The sequence below is a fragment of the Scyliorhinus canicula genome, chromosome 1, assembly GCF_902713615.1.
Source record: "Scyliorhinus canicula chromosome 1, sScyCan1.1, whole genome shotgun sequence".
Taxonomy (NCBI): Eukaryota; Metazoa; Chordata; class Chondrichthyes; order Carcharhiniformes; family Scyliorhinidae; genus Scyliorhinus; species Scyliorhinus canicula.
In genome coordinates this window covers 20,733,400-20,755,098 of record NC_052146.1, presented here as the reverse complement: position 1 = coordinate 20,755,098, position 21,699 = coordinate 20,733,400, and the positions used below count along the sequence as shown (strand labels likewise).

The following is a 21,699-nucleotide window of genomic DNA, read 5'->3' as shown; positions in this document are numbered from 1 at the left end:
ATCACTGTGATATTAGTAAAGGTAATGTACTCTGCCACTGGGAGGAATAGTCAATCTGACTGCTCTCAGCCATGTTAAACTGTTAGTTACAATGACAAGCAATACATTCACCTCCCTGCCCTTCTCATTAACAGTACAGTGAAGTATGCTGAAAGATAAATCATGCTTTCTTTGAAAGTCCAGAAACAAATGAAGCAAATCACCCATCTCACTAATCACTCCACTTGTGTTGCACTGAGGGACTGTTGATTTGATAGGAACAGCTGCTCCTTAATGGTTCATTTTCTATTTAACTTCATACCGCACTGTTTTGCATTACTCAGAGCTTTTCCTCCTTGAACTGCTAAATCCACCAAGTCTTAAGTTCTTTAGGGTGCTTATTTGGTCTTTTCATTGAAATTCCCCAAACGTTCAAATTTTTTTTTCTGTCCTTTACTTCGGGCAAAAAGCGTCAAATTAAACAAATGTGCCAAATTAATAAATGCGCACCTCACGCCCGCCTGAGCCTATTGGTATAAGACTATTAATTAAACTTTTGAACTTCCTGATGCTGCAGCACAGGACCCCTTACCAACTCTTCCTGAACCTGCTGTGCGCGTCTCCTCATCTGTGTCTTGTATTGACGATTCAGTATCCGGCTGCAAAGGGGGAAGGGAGGACGTTAGCATGTTAAGTACTCTTTGTTAACAGGAAAAGCCCAAAGTTTGAGAGTTCATTCATTGAAGTAAAAATAAAAGAAACAGTAAAGTTATCAATTGAAAAAGCCAATGGAGCCCCTCATGACACAAGCTAGTAGAAAGCAAGTCTCCCCGAAGTCTAAGACAACAACGATCCTCCTCACGTCTTTCTGTACCTTTCACTATTTGTTCCAAATTCTAACTCAAGGAAGCTTTGAAAAGGACAATTTGAGCAGTTTCCAAGAGGCTGCTTCAGAGCAGCATATACTAAAGAATCAACACTGAATCCACTAACTCAGTCATGAAAAAGTGTAGAGAGAGAGGGAGCAAGAAAATGATTGACAAATGATGAAAGAAAGCTGCAGAAACAAGATGTTTCATTTTTAAATGGTACAGTGCACTTACGGCTTGCAAACTACAATGACGGTTACAACAATTTAATCAAACAAGAAGGCAGAATAATTACCATAAACTATTACCATCCAATGACAGGTCTTTTTTTCCTCACAACATATTCCCACATCTATAATTTATCAAATATTGATTATTACTTATTAGGAACCCCGCCCATTTAAGTAATGCAGAAAATGGCTCTGAGCAATACTGAAGAAACTTTTAAGTAAGTTGAAGAAAGAGTGAATATTGTTTAAACATGGTGCATTAGCAAAAAATGGGGAAACAAACAGAATAAGGATTGTCATTGTCAGGTTAATATGAGTGGAGAGGCGGAACTGAATAAAAGATGATTGGAAAGAATTGTGGGTTGGGAACGTTGCTACTCCTGTACAAGCCTGAACTGGACATCTCCACTTTCCCTAATTTGTTCTATCCTATGGAAACAAGTCATGATTTGCAAATAAAGAGCATCAGCCCATCCCCAACAACAGTCGTAATCTCTTAATTACCACTTTAAGAGGTCTATAAAAAACCCACAGTGCAGGAGACCATTCGGCCCATCAAGTCTGCACCGACCCTCTGAAACAGCACAAACCAGATGTTTTCTTTAAAAATGTTACAGTGCACTTACATTTTAAAAATACTGAGACACCTCCAAACAAATCTGAACAAGCCAACTAATAGATTGCAATCTTGCTTCAGTACGCACCCCAGCTCAGATTTCTTTCGTCGTAGCTCCAACTGCTTCCTTTCCTCTTCCAGCTCCTCCAGCTCCCATTGCTGTTTCAACAATTTCTCCTGTTCTGCTTTGAGATTTTTGGCCTGAAGAATAGCAGTCCTGGATTAAATCAGATCCCCACAAATACCCACCAGCAATGCTAATGCCCACTGATGATAGTAAACAATTCTTGGAACAACCTTCTCTTCACACAAAGGTTTGAATTATTGCAGGAATCACAAAACCTCAATTTCTCTCTCAATGTCAGGACTAGTTCACCTGATAAAGGACGGAATTTATACCCTTAACCATTACCATGGGCTACCAAAATATAACAGGGATTGTTAAAACTTTCAAAGACAGATCAAACAAAAAGAGATAACTGGAGAAGATAATCACAATTTACAAAATGAAATGTTATATTTACCCTATCTTTCTTGAAGGTACCAATTTAGCTCACTGGGCTAAATCGCTGGCTTTTAAAGCAGACCAAGCAGGCCAGCAGCACGGTTCGATTCCCGTATCAGCCTCCCCGGACAGGCGCCAGAATGTGGCGACTAGGGGCTTTTCACAGTAACTTCATTGAAGCCTACTCGTGACAATAAGCAATTTTCATTTCATTTCATTTTTCAATTAATGTTTGGCCTGAATTTTACGCTCTCCCCAGCGGGGTTTGAAGCGGTGGGTGGGGAGTGAAATTGCATGGATGGGATTACCACTCGGATCCTGCCTGCTCCTCACCAGACACCATTTTACGGTGGGGCGGGAAGCCTGCTCTTGCCTCTGTTCAGGCCTTTATGGCCACTTAAGGGCTTTTCCCGCCCAGCCTCAATTTTCAGGCTGGCCAGTGCCTGATAACTAAGGTATAGAAATGTGTTCATCTTCGATCTCGGAGAGGAGGTTCGGGGTGGGTGGGTGAGGCGGGGTGGGGAGGGGGGGTTTATCTCCTTTGGAAAAGGGCCCTTCTGTCTGGGGCTGTCCTCCCCTGATGGACTTGAGACCTCCTGATCTCCCCCCACCAGCCTAATCCTAAACACTGAAACCGTTTCCCTCGTAACATGCCAGAGTATCCACCCCCTCTCCTCCCTGGGAATCCTGCCACTTACCTTGACACCGGTTCCCTGTACTTAATCTCAGGAATGGTGCTGGAGTACCTCTTCCGGCCACTGCAACACTGTGGCTGGATGGGCCGGGGAGTTGTTGGCCAATCCGATTGGCTGACAGCACTCCAAAGTGGAACTTCCTTCCAAGTGAGGACAGAAATCCCGTCTGCTGCCCATCCAACGCTCATTACAGTGTCAACTGGCACGGGCTGATCAGAGTCGGCTGAGATGTGCCAAGTGCCTGCCATACTGAAAAGTAGACCCCAGGGTAAGCTTTCTCAGATACTATCAACCTTCAGGATCTATATTTAAGGAGAGACACAGAACACCTCCAGGAACTATAGATCAGTCAGCTTAATATTGGTAGTAGAAGGGCTAATGGAATCGTTAATAAAGGAGAATACCAAAAACCATCTAGAAACCAAAAATTAAAAAACGAATAACCAACATCAATTTGAAAAGGGAAAGTTTTGCTTGGCCAATGTCATTGAATTCTTTGAAGGGCTAACAGAGACAATAGACAAGGATAATGCCGTAGATGTAATCTACCTAGACTTCCAAAAAGCCTTTGATAAGGCACCACTGTATTAGGTTAGAGAATGCAGAGTTGACAGAACTGAAAGCTGTTGACTGCAAGACAGAAAGCAGGGAGTCGGGGTATCAGTGATATGACCACTGTTGTTCCCAATTAGTACAATCAATTTAGAATTTAGAATCAAAAACAATTTCTAAATTTGCGGACAGCACCAAATTAGGAGAGACAGTCAACATTGTCCCTATAGCTGTTGCATATCAAACTGGTGGTCAATCCATTATGTCGATTTATCCATCTGAAATTATTGTGCACGAGTGGAAAAGCCACAATGTACTGTTTGATTGGATCTGTGCATTGAAGAAATGCAGTAGAGGTGGATCTCTGAAACAGTTCCTCCCCTACGTGTTAAAAGTATTTTTTCAGGCAAAAGCAAATCGGTTCTTACCTCAACTTCCCGTAAACGCAGTTCTTCCATTTGCTGCCGCAGAATTTCTGCCTGCTTCATGCCTTCCTGTCTTCTCCGCTCCTCTTCCTGTCTGCTTCGTTCAATGGCCTGCTTTCTTGCAATTTCATATTCATTTTCTATTCTTTTCTTCTCCTCCATATCTGCCTCTTCTTTCTAAATTTGCAAAAACAAGAGAAACAAATAAATTTGCCATTCTTAGTTTCTCACCATACTTATTATAATACTGCAGACCTTCTAACTTTGCAACAAAGGAGATCCCTTAGTTTGTTATACAACAGTTGTGTCAATTACGCATATAAAAAATATATTCCTAAATATAGAAAATGCTCAAATTGCTTAGCAAATCAGACATCATCTAAAAAAAAGGAAGGTTACTGCTTTAAAAGGCACCTTCTGTCACAGTTAAATAGGAATCTTTATCTATCGCTTTGAAAATTTATACTTGGCTCCACTCAAATGAGCATGTTTTGAGGACATTTTTGAGGGCATTACCAGTGCGGTAGATAACCGGGAGCCAATGGATGTGGTTTATCTGGATTTCCAGAAAGCTTTTGACAAGGTGCCACCTTGAAAAGGTTGCTGCATAAGACAATGATGCATGGCATTAAGAGTAAAGTAGTAGCATGGATAGAGGATTGGTTAATTAATAGAATGCAAAGGCTGGGGATTAATGGGTGTTTCTCTGGTTGGCTGGTGGTGTCCCTCAGGGATCAATGTTGGGCCCACAATTGTTCACAGTTTACATAGATGATTGGGAGTTGGGGACCAAGTGCAATGTGTCCAAGTTTGCAGACGACACTAAGATGAGCGGTAAAGCAAAAAGTGCAGAGGATATCAGAAGTCTGCAGAGGGATTTGTGGTTAAGTGAATGGGCTAGGGTCTGGCAGATGGAATTCAATGTTGACAAATGTGAGGTTATCCATTTTGGTAGGAATAACAGCAAAAGGTATTATTATTTTTATGATAAAATATTAAAACATGCTGCTGTGCAGAAGGACCTGGGTGTGCTAGTGCATGAGTCACAAAAAGTTGGTTTACAGGTGCAACAGGTGATTAAGAAGGTAAATGGAATTTTGTCCTTCATTGCTAGAGGGATGGAGTTTAAGACTAGGGAAGTTATGTGGCACGGTAGCACAGTGGATAGCATTGTGGCTTCACAGCACCAGGGTCCCAGGTTCGATTCCCCGCTGGGTCACTGTCTGTGTGGAGTCTGCACGTTCTCCCCGTGTCTGCGTGGGTTTCCTCCGGGCGCTCCGGTTTCCTCCCACAGTCCAAAGACATGCAGGTTAGGTGGTTTGGCTATGCTAAATTGCCCTTAGTGTCCCAAAAGGATAGGCGGGATTATTGGGTTATGGGGCTAGGGTGGAAGTGAGGGCTTAAGTTGGTCGGTGCAGATTCGATGGACCAAATGGCCTCTTTCTGCACTGTATGTTCTATGTTCTAATTGTATAAGGTGTTAGTGAGGCCACACCTGGAGTATTGTGTTCAGATTTGGTCTCCTTACCTGAGAAAGGACGTACTGGCGCTGGAGGGTGTGCAGAGGAGATTCACTAGATTAATCCCAGAGTTGAAGGGATTGGATTACGAGGAGGTTGAGTAGACTGAGACTATACTTGTTGGAATTTAGAAGGATGCAGGAGGATCTTATAGAAACATATAGGGCAGCACGGTAGCATTGTGGATAGCACAAATGCTTCATAGCTCCAGGGTCCCAGGTTCGATTCCGGCTTGGGTCATTGTCTGTGCGGAGTCTGCACATCCTCCCAGTGTGTGCGTGGGTTTCCTCCGGGTGCTCCGGTTTCCTCCCACAGTCCAAAGATGTGCAGGTTAGGTGGATTGCCCTTAGATAAATTGCCCTTAGCGTCCAAAATTGCCCTTAGTGTTGGGTGGGGTTACTTGGTTATGGGGATAGGGTGCAGGTGTTGAACTTGGGTAGGGTGCTCTTTCCAAGAGCCGGTGCAGACTCGGTGGGCCGAATGGCCTCCTTCTGCACTGTAAATTCTATGATAAATCTATGATAAAATTATGAAGGGAATAGATAGGATAGATGCGGGCAGGTTGTTTCCACTGGTGGGTGAAAGCAGAACTAGGGGGCATTGTCTCAAAATAAGGGGAAGTAGATTTAGGACTGAGCTTAGAAGGAACTTCTTCACCCAAAAGGTTGTGAATCTATGGAATTCCTTGCTCAGTGAAGCAGTTGAGGCTCCTTCATTAAATGTTTTTAAGATAAAGGTAGATAGTTTTTTGAAGAATAAAGGGATTAAGGGTTATGGTGTTCGGGCCGGAAAGTGGAGCCGAGTCCACAAAAGATCATCCATGACCTCATTGAATGGCGGAGCAGGTTCGTGGGGCCAGATGGCCTACTCCTGCTCCTAGTTCTTATATTCTTATGTGAAAGGAATCACCACAGCGGCTGTGTTTTTCTACAATACTCTTACTCTCAGAAACTGTGGAATATTGTATTTGCAGCTGTCAGAGTTTGGGATTTATTTGTGATAATTTTCCACAGAAATGATTTAGAAAAAGTTATATTCAAGTTTTGGCTTTGAAAAAAAAAGTGGATTTGTACAGGTTTTAGAAAAGGCCACTCACTATCTGCAGGTATTGGAGAATATATTGAAACGTGACATTGATACTGTTCTCCAGGACAAGCAAGAACAATAAGGTTGTGATCTCATCTCAGGAGCTTCCAGTAAGCACTGTATGGAGTTGGGATGCCTCTTCGTTTTCAGCTCTACATGAAGCTGGTGCCAAAGAGAGGGAGTGACTTCCATTATCAGCTTTACTGGCCAAATTCTGCATGAGGAACATTCAGAAACCAAGCCCCAACTTCCTGAGGGGACAAAAGGGAAGGGAATAAAGATCCACAATTTCATTTGAATGTTTTTTGAGGAAGAAAGCCGCAAGGCAGTCAAGCTCAACAAAAGCTGGGAATAGTTTAGAATGCAAGAGGCAGTTATTGGGTTTAAGCCAACCACCAACTTGCTAATGTAGGGAAGAAAAGCATCTTTATTATTTTGCATTTAGGGAAGAAAAGCATCTTTATTATTTTGCATTATTACCCAAAGCTAAGTTGTTTGAATTAAAGACAAATAAACACAGTCATAGCTATTGCCCTGTATGCTCACAATGTGAAATAAAACAGCTTAACTATTCAGATCTAGCCTTTTCTCACCAAGTGTTTGCTTCATCTGCATTTGGAAAGGTTTCAGAAATCTAGAAGATACAAATATCCAGTGCAGATTACAATAGATAACCCTATTGTTATTGGGTTATATTATTGAATTGTTGGACATTAGATAGTGCAGACACACTCCCAAAACATAAAACACTTAGGCGGCTTAAGGGAGTAACTAGCACCACTGTACCTGAGAAAATATCTAAGGCAAGGTCTGAAGGTCCTACATTTATAATCAGACCCATAACCACAATTTGTGTCTACATCACTGTATGTGGTTAGGAGGTTTGATGATCTGAAACGTCAAAATGTTGTTTCATTACCTGCCGTTTTTCTGTGAGCTGTGAAGACCAGCTGTCTGTCACGTGCATCTTGTGCAATTCTGACTGGATCTGTATCCAAAATAAATAAGAACCAAGAAATTGATTGATAGTCAACAGCTCCATTATCATTGTATCATGTGATTACCAGAAGACAAACTGGAGAAGATTTCAGTCCATTCTTACTGAGCAGTTATGTTTCTACGGTATTTCAATTTTAAATAGGACTCCTAAAAATGGTATTTGAGAGAGTTACTGCAACAGGCTCGTATTTCAAACTAACTTGGGTCTCTAATTATGGTTCCCATTTCTAAAATCTGTTGTACTTCATGTGCAAACACTGCAGTTTTTCCAAGCATATTTTCAGAGCACCCCAGCTCACATACTGGGCTTTCTCCAGGTTCAAATAAATTCTCACTCCAGTAACATTCTTCGTGCGATTAAAAGTACAATGGTCTGGCCATCCCAGCTGCTACAAGTGACATCACTTCACTGTAAAAACTAGGCTAACTCTCCCATTACAAACTCCACATGGAGTCAGAAATGTCAGCTGTATGTTGCTCACTGTGTCACTGGATTTGTTGGTTTGAGTTTGATAAAAGCCCGGTACCATGCCCTCAGTGCTGTCCTTCATTATAAGCAACACAGGGACCCAATTATAAACACAAAAGAAGTTCATCTTGAAGAGCGGGAGACCAATTGAAGAGCTAGGACAGTGAAGCTGTGCCAAGATTTTTTAAAAATGATATACTGAAGCCTTGATGTGTAGAATGATTTTTTTTTGACCGGGGTGGGGGGAATTGTTTGACCTATGAAAGATAACTATTTGGATAAGTGATAAAACAAAATGCTCATTGCCCTTTCTCAGCATTGCTTCAAAGCATTGTGTTCAGGTTGAAGCTGCTATCCACCAAAATTGCCAGGTACAGACATTCATTCACAACGGGACAAAAATGAGCCAGCATCTCCTCCTCTGCGAGATAGCCTCTACTCACTTTACGCAGTTCTTTATTGTTCGTCTTCCAGTGTTCATGCAACAGTTGTTCAGCAACCTGAGTTCAGAAGCACAGTAATGTTTAGTGAAAATTGCATCATGTCTCAACATCGTTACCCATTGTCAAATACAGCTGTAATGACAGCTGTGAAACGAAACTGCCAGCAAAGAATCAAAGAACAAAGAAAAGTACAGTAAGAAGTCTAACAGGTTTGTTTCAAATCACTAGATTTCGGATCACTGCTCCTTCCTCAGGTGAATGAAGAGGTATGTTCCAGAAACATAGATACAGACAAAGTCAAAGATACAAGACAATGCTTAGAATGTGAGCATTTGCAATAATTAAGTCTTTATAGATCCAGAGAGAGGTGTAACCCCAGGTTAAAGAGGTGTGAATTGTCTCAAGCCAGGATTTCACAAGCCCAGGCCAGATGGTGGGGGATGAATGTAATGCGACATGAATCCAAGGTCCCGGTTGAGGCTGTACTCATGTATGCAGAACTTGGCTTTAAGTTTCGGCTCACCGATTTTGCGTTGTCGCTCGTCCTGAAGGCCGCCTTGGAGAACGCTTACCCAGAGATCAGAGGCTGAATGCCCTTGACTGCTGAGGTATTCCCCGACTGGAAGGGAACATTCCTGCCTGGCATTTCTCGCGCGATGTCCATTCATCCGTTGTCGCAGCGTCTGCATGGTCTCGCCAATGTATCATGCTTCGGGACATCCTTTCCTGCAACGTATGAGGTAGACAACATTGGCCGAGTTGCAAGAGTATGTACCGCGTACCTGGTGGGTGGTGTTCTCATGTGAAATGGTAGTACCCATGTCGATGGTCTGGCACGTCTTGCAGAGATTGCCATGGCAGGGTTGTGTGGTGTCATGGTCGCTGTTCTGAAGGCTGGGTAGTTTGCTGGAAACAATGGTTTGTTTGAGGCTGCGCGATTGTTTGAAGGAAAGTAGTGGGGGTGAGGGGATGACCTTGGCAAGATGTTCATCTTCATCGGTGACGTGTTGAAGGCTATGAAGAAGATGTCGTAGTTTCTCCGCTTCGGGGAAGTACTGGATGACGAAGGGAACTCTGTCATTTGTGCCCCGTGTTTGTCTTCTGAGGTCGGTGCGGTTTTTTGCTGTGGTGCATTGGAACTGTTGATTGGTGAATCGGGCGCCATATCCCATTTGTACGAGGGCATCTTTCAGCATCTGTAGATGTCTGTTACGCTCCTCCTCGTCTGAGCAGATCCGGTGTATACGGAGGGCTTGTCCACAGGGGATGGCTTCTTTAAATCCTACCAACTGTCCTGGCTTGAGACAATTCACACCTCTTTAACCTGAGGTTACCCCTATCTCTGGATCTGTAAAGACTTATTTACCTGCAAATGCTTGCATTCAAAGCATTGTCTTGTATCTTTGACTTTGTCTATATATAAGTTTCTGAAACATACCTCTTCATTCACCTGAGGAAGGAGCAGTACTCTGAACGCTAGTGATTTGAAACAAACCTGTTGGACTTTAACCTGGTATTGTAAGACTTCTTACTGTGCTTACCCCAGTCCAAAGCCAGCAACTCCACATCAAAGAAAAGTACAGCACACGAACAGGCCCTTCAGCCGTCCAAGCCTGCGCCGACCATGCTAACGTCTAAACTAAAATATTCTACACTTCTGGGGTCCGTATCCCTCTATTCCCATCCTCTAGATAAAGGGCGACAAAGGTTCACTGGACTGATTCCTGGAACAAGGGATTGTCCTATCAGGGAAGATTGAGTGAACTTGACCTATAGTTAGGGGTTTAAAAAGATGAGACAATCGCATTGAAACATATAAATCTCTTAAGGGGTTTGATAGGACAGCTGCTGAGAGGACATTTTCCCTTGCATGGGAATCTAGAAGTAGAGGTTATGGCCTCAGAATTTTAAATCAATAGATTTTTGGATACTAAGGGAATTAAAGGATATGGAATATTGGGGAAGGTGCAGTTGAGTTGGAAGCTCAGCAAGATCTTATTGAATGGTGGAGCAGGCTTGAAGGGCCAAATGGTACCTACTGCTCGTATTTCTTTTACTCTGGTGTTCGTAAACTTCACTAAGAGAATCGTTGCCCCCTGTCCCCCTTGTTTGCATTGGCAATCGAGCCGCTGGCGATGGCATTGAGGGATTCAGAGAGGTGGAGAGGTTTAGTGCGAGGTGGGGAGGAACATAGGGTGTCGTTGTATGCCGATGACCTGTTACTGTATGTGGCGGACCCGGTGGGAGGGATGCCGGGGGTGATGTAGCTGCTAGCTGAGTTTGGGACCTTTTCAGGTTATAAACTAAATTTAGGCAAGAGTGAGGTGTTTGTGGTGCACCCTGGAGACCAGGAGGAAGGAATTGGTAGGCTCCCGCTTAGGCGGGCGGGGGAGAGTTTTAGGTACCTGGGGGTGCAGGTGGCCAGGGACTGGGGGACTCTTCACAAACATAATTTCACCAGACTTGTAGATCAGATGGAGGAGGAGTTCAAGAGGTGGGACATGCTGCCAATGTCGTTGGTGAGGAGGGTGCAGTCCGTCAAAATGACGGTGCTTCCGAGGTTCTTGTTCCTCTTTCAGTGCCTGCCCATCTTCATCCCCAGGGCCTTCTTTAGGAGAGTGACTAGCAGTATCTTGAGCTTTGTGTGGGCACATGGACTCCGAGAGTGAAGAGGGTTTTCCTGGAGCGAGGGAGGGATAGAGGCGGGCTGGCGCTGCCCAACCTTTTGGGGTACTATTGGGCGGCCAATGTGTCAATGGTGCATAAATGGGTGATGGAGGGGGGAGGGGCGGCGTGGAAAAGAATGGAGATGGCGTCATGTAGAGGTACGAGCCTGGGTGCCATGGTAACGGCGCCGCTGCCGCTCTCCCCCAAGAGGTTTACCACGAGCCCGGTGGTGGCGGCGACCCTAAGAATCTGGGGACAGTGGAGACGGCATAGGGGGGAAACAGGGGGCTTGATGGAGGCTCCACTGGGTGGCAATCATCGGTTCATCCCGGGGAACAAGGATGGGGGATTTAGGGGGTGGCAAAGGGTGGGCATCAGTAAATTGAGGGACCTGTTTATTGGCGGGAGGTTTGCGGGCCTGGGGGGACTGGAGGATAAATTTGGGCTTCCCCAAGGGAACATGTTCAGATACTTGCAGGTAAAGGCGTTTGCTAGGCGACAGGTAGAGGGATTCCCTTTGCTGCCCTCGCGGGGGACGATAGATAGAGTGCTTTCGGGGGTGTGGGTCAGAGAGGGGAAGGTGTCTGACATCTATAAGGTAATGCAGGAGGTGGAAGAGTCGTCAGTGGAGGAGCTGAAGGCTAAATGGGAGGATGAACTTGGGGAGCAGATAGAGAACGGGACTTGGGCGGATGCCTTGGAGAGAGTCAACTCTTCCTCTTCATGTGCGAGGCTTAGCCTCATCCAATTTAAGGTGCTGCACCGGGCCCACATGTCCGGGACTAGGATGAGTAGGTTCTTTGGGGGTGAGGACAGGTGCACCAGGTGTTCGGGGAGTCCAGCGAATCATGCCCATATGTTCTGGGCATGTCCGGCACTGGAAGAATTCTTGAAGTGGGTGGCGGGGACGGTGTCGAGGGTGGTTGGATCCAGGGTCAAACCAGGGTGGGGACTCGCGATTTTTGGAGTTGCGGTGGAGCCGGGAGTGCAGGAGGCGAAAGAGGCCGGTGTTCTGGCCTTTGCGTCCCTAGTAGCCCGGCGGAGGATCTTGCTACAGTGGAAGGATGCGAGACCCCCAAGTGTGGAGACCTGGGTCAATGACATGGCGGGATTTATAAAGTTGGAAAGGGTTAAATTTGCCCTACGAGGATCAGTACAAGGGTTCTATAAACGGTGGCAGCCTTTTCTGGACTTCCTGGCTCAAAGATAGGTATCTTGGTCAATAGCAGCAGCAACCGGGCCGGGGGGGGGGGGGGGGGGGGGGGGGGGGGGGGGGGGGGGTTCCTAACTATAGTTTCATAGAACATAGAACAGTACAGCACAGAACAGGCCCTTCGGCCCTCAATGTTGTGCCGAGCCATGATCACCCTACTCAAACCCACGTATCCACCCTATACCCGTAACCCAACAACCCCCCCCCCTTAACCTTACTTTTATTAGGACACTACGGGCAATTTAGCATGGCCAATCCACCTAACCCGCACATCTTTGGACTGTGGGAGGAAACCGGAGCACCCGGAGGAAACCCACGCACACAGGGGGAGGACGTGCAGACTCCACACAGTCTGGGAATCGAACCTGGGACCCTGGAGCTGTGAAGCATTTATGCTAACCACCATGCTACCCTGCTGCCCCAAATTCTATATTGATTTTTGCTACGGTTGTGTAACTTAACAATGGGTTAACTTAAGTTGTTGTTAATATGTTGGGTTGTTTATTGAGGAGGGGCGAAGGTTTATGATTGTTGTTATTACTGTTAACGTTGGTATTTTAGTATGGTTTGATGTTGTTGTGTAAATTAAAACATTTTCAATAAAAATTATTTTTAAAAAAAGAATCGAGGTGTGTTTTTCTCTGTGAAAAACTCCAGTTACTGTCTCGGAGTACTACAATTATGGCAATTAACATTAGTCCATTTTACGAGACAAATTAGTTAGCAGCTGCAAGATAAGATGAAGGATTTATATATGAAGCCTCCCCTTATGATTCAGTAGGTAAATTCACCACCCAAAGTGGAACTTAGTAGCACCCCACCACAAAGTTCTAGGTTCTATCCTGATTGTGTGTCTTGTTAGTTGACCTCAGCAGAATGCCAATAAAGGCATCCCAATTTATCACAGTACCCCTGGACTTGGAAGGAGAGAAGTCAACTAAGATTGTTACCCAGCTAGATATAAAGGACTCATGTTGGAAACTGCAATTAATGAGGACCTCAGGTGAAGATAGTTTTGGCCTCGTCTTTGACAGCACACCTTCGTGGATAATAGCCTACTGACACCATTCAAAATTCCACTTGATAAAAACAGAATGCCTATTTTTCACTGTACCCCATAACCACTCCAGTATGGGTTGCTTGAGGTCAAGTCATTTCTGAATTTTCTGGATTGTTGATTGGTATTAGAATACCTAACCACACGCATTTGAACTGGAAACACTGGAGATATAAATATTTACCTGAAACGTAAAATAGTGACAAAACATTTTAAAGTGGTAATAAAAATGGTTTTACTCCTCTAAATACTATATATTCCATGTTTCTGCTCCCAAAGTACCGTGGACCGGTAAAGGAGACAGAGACAGCATAGATAGAGAAATCAAGTGCGTTTGTAACTTGGCAATGTGTTTCCTCACGCTACAGTCATCACACTACCCTTTCATCCACCATTTTATACCCTCAGTCCAAAGATCAGCTGAGACCATGTGCCTTCCCGAGGTGTTGCAACGCTTAAACAGTCAACTCGTGAGTCCATGGGTCTGCTTAAAAAAATTTCAGACAACTGGGGGGGGATTCTCGGTCGGCCGATGGCAGAATGGGGACACGCGGTTGGGCAGAGAATCAGTTTTGACGCCGAAATCGTGGCGAGTGCTGGTTTCACGCCAAATCGCAATTTTCCGGTGCCTTGACAGCAGCGTCAATGCGTTCCACTCCACACGTACAGTAAACACCATTTGCATATCATCGGCGGGCCTGAGCTGGTATTCACCGGGACGTCCGCGACTCTCCCACGGCACTTGGGGCAATTTCCAAAGGCGAGTTTCACTTGGATTGGATTTCGTTTATTGTCACGTGCATCGAGGTACAGAGAAAAGTATTTTTCTGCGAGCAGCTCAACAGATCATCAAGTACATGACAAGAAAATAAAATAAAAGAAAACATAACAGGGAACACGACATACACAATGTAACTACATAACACCAGCATCGGGTGAAGCATACAGGGTTGCAGTATTAATGAGGTCAGTCCAGAAGAGGGTTGTTTAGGAGTCTGGTGACGGTGGGGAAGAAGCTGTTTTTGAGTCTGTTTGCGTGTTCTCAGACTTTTGTATCTCCTGCCCGATGGAAGAAGTTGGAAGAGTGAGTAAGCCGGGTGGGAGGGGTCTTTGATTATGCTGTTCGCTTTCCCCAGGCAGCGGGAGGTATAGATGGAGTCAATGGATGGGAGGCAGGACTGGGCGGTATTCACAACTGTCTAAAGTTTCTTGCGGTCTTGGGCCGAGCAGTTGCCATACCAGGCTGTGATGCAGCCAGATAGGATGCTTTCTATGGTGCATCTGTAAAAGTTGGTAAGAGTGTGCTTTTAAAACTTGCTTTTTAAACTTGTGCTTTCAAAAATCAAGAAACAGGCGTCGTGGCTGATGAGGGAGAGAGAGGAAGTAGGGCACAGAGAGGCGTGACCCTGCCTGGGCTGGACACTGGGCAGGGTGGGGGAGGAGGGTCTAGGGCGATCCCCCCCAGGGAACTGAGGCAGCCACTGCAGCGGCCTGCAAGGCAGCCATCTTGCTGCACACCCCACTGACCACCCACCTTGGCCCCTGGTTCTGAAGAGTATGGGTGCTCCCACACCTGCACCCCGGCCACCTCCCGCTATACCACCCCCCCAAACCAGCCACAATCACAGCATCATGCTGCTCACCCAAGAGCAATGCCCACAGTAACCCCTATAGGGGGCACTGGACGGGGGCCGTGGAGTGTACCACTGGCAAGGGCAGCAGCAGCCAACAGCACCCCATGGCAGCAGGGATGGGCACCTGGGCCAGAGGCCCCACAGTGCCATGTGCCGACGGGGCCAGGGTTAGATTCCACAGTGCCAACCAGGGGCCACTGTGAATCCTGTTGAACCTAGTTGGGCACAGGGCTATTGCACCATGCTAACATGTCGGCCTTTCACCCCCTGCAGACATTGGATATTGGAATTCAACCAGCAATGGCAACCTTCCTCTTTCTTAGTCGCCATAGCCCTGGGTGATGCACTGTGACTCTATGAGATGGAACTGATCGAGGAAGAGGAAGCTGCAGCAGCAGAGCCTGCCCCAGAGGAACAGGAGGCATGGCTGAGGATAGAGAGCCGGCAGCCCAACAGGCTGAGGAGGAGGAGGTGCAATGGAGGCATGCATCGGCAGCACCTGCCATTCGAGGACCTGCCAGACCGGGCATTCCATAGAAGACTCCCGCTGAGCAGGGTGATCAGTGCGACATATCTGCCAGATGATGGCATACCTGGCACCGTGGGAGAATAGGGGAGGGTACCCGCTACCGATGGCAATCACGGTGAAAGTTGCCATGTACATCTGCGTCACGAGCTCCTTCTAGGTGCCGAGTGGGTAACTGTCCGGTATCTCTCAGAGCTCGAGGCACAGGTGCATCTGGGCAGTTGCGGAGGCCCTATATGCCCAGTCAGGACAATGCATCCATTTCAATATGGACCGAGCCCACTGGGATGCCCGGGCACCAGGGTTCGCCGCCATCACGGAGATGCCCTTGGTCCAGGGGGTGATCAACAGGTTGCATGACGCCTTACGAGCACTTGCCGATGACAGGCCGCTCTACACAAACCAAAAGGGGTTCCATTCGATGAACATGCAGCTGGTGTGTGACTATCAGATGTGTATCATGCACGTCTGCACCTGATACCCAGGCAGTGTGCATGACGCCTTCAACTCGGCACACTCAATGATACCCGATCTCTTCGAGGGGTATCCCCGGCTGGGGGGTTGGCTCCTGGGCGACAGGGGTTATCCGCTGCGGTCGTGGCTGATGCGCCTATCCGGAAGCCACAGACCAACGCAGAGACCCACGACAACAACGCCACGCAGGGACCATGGGAGTGATTGAGCAGTGCTTCGGCATCCTGAGCAGGAGATACAAAAGTCTGAGAACATGCACGAACAGATTCAAAAACAGCTTCTTCCCGCTGTTACCAGACTCCTAAATGACCGTCTTATGGACTGACAAGAAAAGGAAATAAAAGAAAACATAATAGGGAACACGACGTACACAATGTAACTACATAACACCACATCGAGTGAAACATACAGGTTTGCAGTGTTAATGAGGTCAGTCCATAAGAAGGTTGTTTAGGAGTCTGGTGACAGTGGGAAAGAAGCTGTTTTTAAGTCTGTTCATGTGTGTTCTCAGACTCAAGGTGAGAGGGGGAAAGTTTAAGGGAGATGTGCGTGGAAAGTTTTTTACGCAGAGGATGGTGGGTGCCTGGAACGTTTTACCAACGGAGGTGGTAGAGGCGGGCACGATAGCATCATTTAAGAGGCATGTGGACAGGTATATGAACGGACAGGAACAGAAGGAAGTAGACCTTTGAAAAATAGGAGACAGGTTTAGATAAAGGATCTGGATCGGCGCAGGCTGGGAGGGCCAAAGGGCCTGTTCCTGTGCTGTAATTGTCATTGTTCTTCTTTGTTCTTTGACCTCATTAACACTACACCCCTGTATGTTTCACCCGATGCCATGTAGTTACATTGTGTACCGTGAGTTGCCCTATTATGTATTTTCTATTATTTCCTTTTCATGTACTTAATGATCTGTTGAGCTGCTCATAGAAACATACTTTTCACTGTACCTCGGTACAGGTGACAATAAACAAAATCCAATCTAATCCAGATGTGATTCAGGTGCCTGGACCACTCTGAAAGAGCCTCCAGTATGGTGCTGGGAGGGTCGCCCACATCGTGGCAGCCTGCTGCGTCCTCCACAGCATCTCGCAGCAGAGGGGCGATGTGCTGGAGGAGGAGGATGAATGCCAGTCCTCATCTGACGAGGAGGATATGAGGGAGAGGGCTGGACAGACAGGACCTCCAGAAGATGGCGCCAGAGCGAGGCAGCTCTCTGCGAGCACTCCCAAACAGATCCACTCTTTACTTAACTTATAATCATTCTAATCTTTTAAAATTTAATTCTAAGACGAACATTATTACTAACATCTCTCTTTTATCTTTTCTTGCAGGCTTGAACATCCTCCGATGCCCGTGGGTAGTGCTTTTGACCTGACCCGACCTGACCTCCACGACCTGAAAGCGGATCGGACCCAAACCGGAAGTGAAGCCCCGACCTCGATTTGGAGCCGACCCGACCCTCAGAGCTCCCAACCCGGCCTAACAACCGACGATCGCCCGGCAGTCCCTGGAGCTCCCGACCCGACCCCCGACGACCCTGCCCAACTCGACCCCGAGAGGCCCGCCCAGTGATCCAACAGGGAGAGGCCCACCCAGCAACCAACCTACCTGGAGATGGAAGAAAGAAAAATCCACTTGGAGGCCCGACCGGGCCCACTTCAAGACCCAACACCAGGAGTGCCCAAAGAGGGAACAGACCATGGGACCCAGCCCAACCTGCCTCAGGAAGCCCCTGCCCATGACCCAGGAGCCCCGAAATGGCGGATATCCCGCGCGAGGACCCGAACCGCTTCAAGGTATTCCCGTGCCCACAGAATCCCGGGACCCATTCGGATCGCAAATATGCCCCCTCTACCTCAACCAGTGCCCAGGGCCCTGTCGGACACGACCACGGAAACGTAACCAGCGCCCTGGTCCCCGGCAGCACCCTGGACCCCACCAGACGCAACCACCTACCTTCCACAAGATCAGACTTCTCCCATTGGATCCCGGGACCATCCAGCCACAGCCGCCGACCGAGGAAGCGAGGGAAACGTGGCGGTCTGCAGGTTAGACTGAAGCAACGCGGTTTCAAGACCCCACTCCCCTGCATATTCCTGGCAAACGTCCAAGCAATTGAAAACAAGCTGGATGAACTTAACGCTAGACTTACCTCTCAGAGGGAGATAAGAGACTCCTGTGTGCTCTGTTTCACAGAGACATGACTCACCCCCGCCTCACCGGACTGTGCAATACAGCCTGAAGGCTTCTCAATTCACCGGGCGGATCGCACCGCATCATCAGGCAAAGCAAAGGGTGGATGGATTTGCTTCCTCATCAACTCCTCCTGGTGCTTGGATGTGGCGACCCTGGCGACCTACTGCTCCCCGGACCTGGAATACCTGACTGTGAAGTGCCGCCCATACTATCTTCCACGTGAGTTCACTTCAGCCATTATCACAGCGGTCTACATCCCACCCCAGGCAGAAGTGAGGAAGGCGCTGGATGAACTGTATAGTTATAAACAACTACGAAACAGAAGACCCGCAGGCCTTGTTCATCGTGGCCGGAGACTTCCACAAGGCCAACCTCGAGTGTACTGCCAGAATTCCACCAGCACATCCCCTGTCCCACCAGGGGCAACAACACTCTTTACCACTGCTACTCAAAAATCAAGGGCGCCTACCGTTCCACCTCCCGACCGTACTTTGGGAAATCAGACCAAAAGACAGTGCTCCTTCTCCCGGCATGCAAGCAGATACTCAAGCGGGAGAATCCAGCTAAGAAGGTCGTGCAGTGCTGGTCCAAGCAAGCAGAAGAACTCCTACGTGACTGCTTAGAGACAGTGGACTAGTCCATATTTAAGAACTCAGCAACCAACTTAAATGAATATGCCACCACCGTCACAGACTTCATCAGCAAATGTGTGGACGAATGCGTGCCAAAGAGAGCAGTACGTATGTTCCCCAACCGGAAACCATGGCTCAATCGCGAAATTGACTCCCTACTGAAGGACAGGTCTGAGGTGTTCAAGTCAGACAACCCTGACCTATACAAGAAATCCAGGTACGGCCTCCGCAAAGCCATCCGAGATGCCAAGAGAGAATATTAAACCAAGCTAGAGTCACAGACAAATTCTCGGCGGTTGTGGCAAGGACTAAACAACATAACGGGCTACAAAGCAAAGCCGAGCAGTATCTCCAGCAGCAGTGCATCCCTCCCCAATGAACTCAATGCATTCTATGCACGGTTCAAGTAGGAAACCAACAATCCGCCGTTGAGTGCCCCAGCAGCCCATAACTCACCCATACCCACCATCACAGCTTCCGAAGTCAGATCAGGTTCTGAAAGTGAACTCTCGGAAGGCGACGGGCCTGGACGGGATCCCTGGTCGTGCACTCAGAGCCTGCGCGGACCAGTTGGCAGAGGTGTTCACGGACATCTTAAACTTGTCCCTACTCCACTCCGAGGTCCCCATCTGCTTCAAGAAGACCACCATACGTGCCTCAATGACTACCGTCCGGTGGCCCTGACTTCAGTCGTAATGAAGTGCTCGAGAGGTTGGTCATGGAGCGCATCACCTCCATACTCCCAGAACACCTTGACCCACTTCAATTTGCATACCGCCGCAACCGGTCCACAGCAGACGCCATTTCCCTGGCCCTACACTCATCCCTACAGCATCTCGACAACAAGGACGCCTCTATTGACTACAGCTCCACCTTCAACACCATAATCCCAGCCAAGCTCATGTCAAAGCTCCAAAACCTATGACTTGGCTCCCCACTCTGCAACTGGATCCTCGACTTTCTGACCCACAGACCACAATCAGTAAGAATGAACAACAACACCTCCTCCACAATAGTCCTCAATACCGGGGCCCTGTACACACACGGCTGCGTGGCAAAATTTGGTTCCAACTCCATCTACAAGTTTGCTGACGATACGACCATAGTGGGCCGGATCTCGAATAATGACGAGTCAGAATACAGGAGGGAGATAGAGAACCTAGTGGAGTGGTGCAGCGACAACAATCTCTCCCTCAATGCCAGCAAAACTGAAGAGCTGGTCATTGACTTCAGGAAGCAAAGTACTGTACTCACCCCTGTCAGCATCAACGGGGCCAAGATGGAGATGGTTAGCAGTTTAAAATTCCTAGGGGTGCACATCTCCAAAAATCTGTCCTGGTACACCCATGTCGACGCTACCACCAAGAAAGCACAACAGCAACTATACTTCCTCAGGAAACTAAGGAAATTCGGCATGTCCACATTAACTCTTACCAACTGTTACAGATGCACCACAGAAAGCATCCTATCTGGCTACATCACAGCCAGGTATGGCAACTGCTCGGCCCAGGACCTCAAGAAACTTCAGAGAGTCATGAACACAGCCCAGTCCATCACACGAACCTGCCTTCCATCCATTGACTCCATCTACATCTCCCACTGCCTGGGGAAAGCGGGCAGCATAATCAAAGACCCCCTCCCACCCGGCTTATTCACTCTTCCAACTTCTTCCATCGGGCAGAAGATACAGAAGTCTGAGAACACGCATGAACAGACTCAAAAGCAGCTTCATCCCCGCTGTTACCAGACTCCTAAACGACCTTCTTAGAGAGAGATGGGGACTGGCCAAGGGTACGGACACTGCCTCCCCCCCCCACACACAACTACCCACCACCCACCTCCCTGGCCGGCCACTCCTGCAACCCCTCTGTGATACATATCTGCCACACTGTGGGGCATGGACCCTGGGTTGACAGTAACAATGGCGCTGGTCCATGGGATGGAGGATGATGACAACCCTCTCTGCGACAGGGTCGTCCGCCTCTCCTCCATGACGTCAAGCAGCATCTCAAGCTCAGCGTCCATGAAACTTGGTGCCGCTCTCCTCGCTGTCATCTTGTTAGCTGGGACGGTGTGTGTGGGGAGTGTAGTGTGTATATGTTGCTGCAGCTTGTCAGCCTCCTGAGTTACAATCGCAAATCTGGCACCGTTTCTCATTGGAATTGATTGTGTTCCACATGGTGCCGATGCTAGCCCCTCAAGCACGGTAGTATTGTGGATAGCACAATGGCTTCACAGCTCCAGGGTCCCAGGTTCGATTCCGGCTTGGGTCACTGTCTGTGCGGAGTCTGCACATCCTCCCCGTGTGTGCGTGGGTTTCCTCCGGGTTCTCCGGTTTCCTCCCACAGTCCAAAGATGTGCAGGTCAGGTGGATTGGCCATGATAAATTGCCCTTAGTGTCCAAAATTTCCCTTAGTATTGGGTGGGGTTACTGGGTTATGGGGATAGGGTGGAGGTTTTGACCTTGGGTAGGGTGCTCTTTCCAAGAGCCGGTGCAGACTCGATGGGCCGAATGGCCTCCTTCTGCACTGTAAATTCTATGATCAACGGTCGCTGAATCGGTCCAGTTGCGGCACCAAGTTTGCTGTCATGGAAGTCCACGAATCCGGACCCGGCTTCTCAGGAATGGCAAATTCTGCCGCTGGTGTTTCTGGATTTTGAATTTCCAGACTAGAGAAGTTACAGTGTAATTAACTAAATAGGAATGGAATTGCAGGAATGCACACCTTCCTGAGTTTGTAATTCAACAAGTGACTCTCTCTATCATGGCTCCCCTTGACGTGAGTCATCGTCTTCTTAAGAGAAATAAAGAAAATAGAAAAGAAAAATCAGCATAATGCTCCAACCTGCTCCTGAACCCTCCCACAAATACCTAAATTTCTTTATTTCAAGTGTGAGGCCTTTCGTGT

General features: G+C 47.5%; 1 protein-coding gene across 1 annotated transcript in view; it reads right to left on the bottom strand.

Annotated features, from left to right (window-relative positions):
* The window catches only part of LOC119976530 (trichoplein, keratin filament binding), a 53,003-nt gene that overhangs the window by 16,383 nt on the left and 14,921 nt on the right, over nt 1-21,699 (bottom strand). Inside the window, exons 4-8 of the mRNA XM_038817129.1 lie at nt 8,389-8,445; nt 7,397-7,465; nt 3,875-4,048; nt 1,783-1,895; nt 572-638 (exon numbers count right to left, since the gene is read on the bottom strand). Coding sequence (XP_038673057.1) covers nt 572-638; nt 1,783-1,895; nt 3,875-4,048; nt 7,397-7,465; nt 8,389-8,445 — 480 coding nt within the window. The remainder of the gene's footprint in view (nt 1-571; nt 639-1,782; nt 1,896-3,874; nt 4,049-7,396; nt 7,466-8,388; nt 8,446-21,699) is intronic.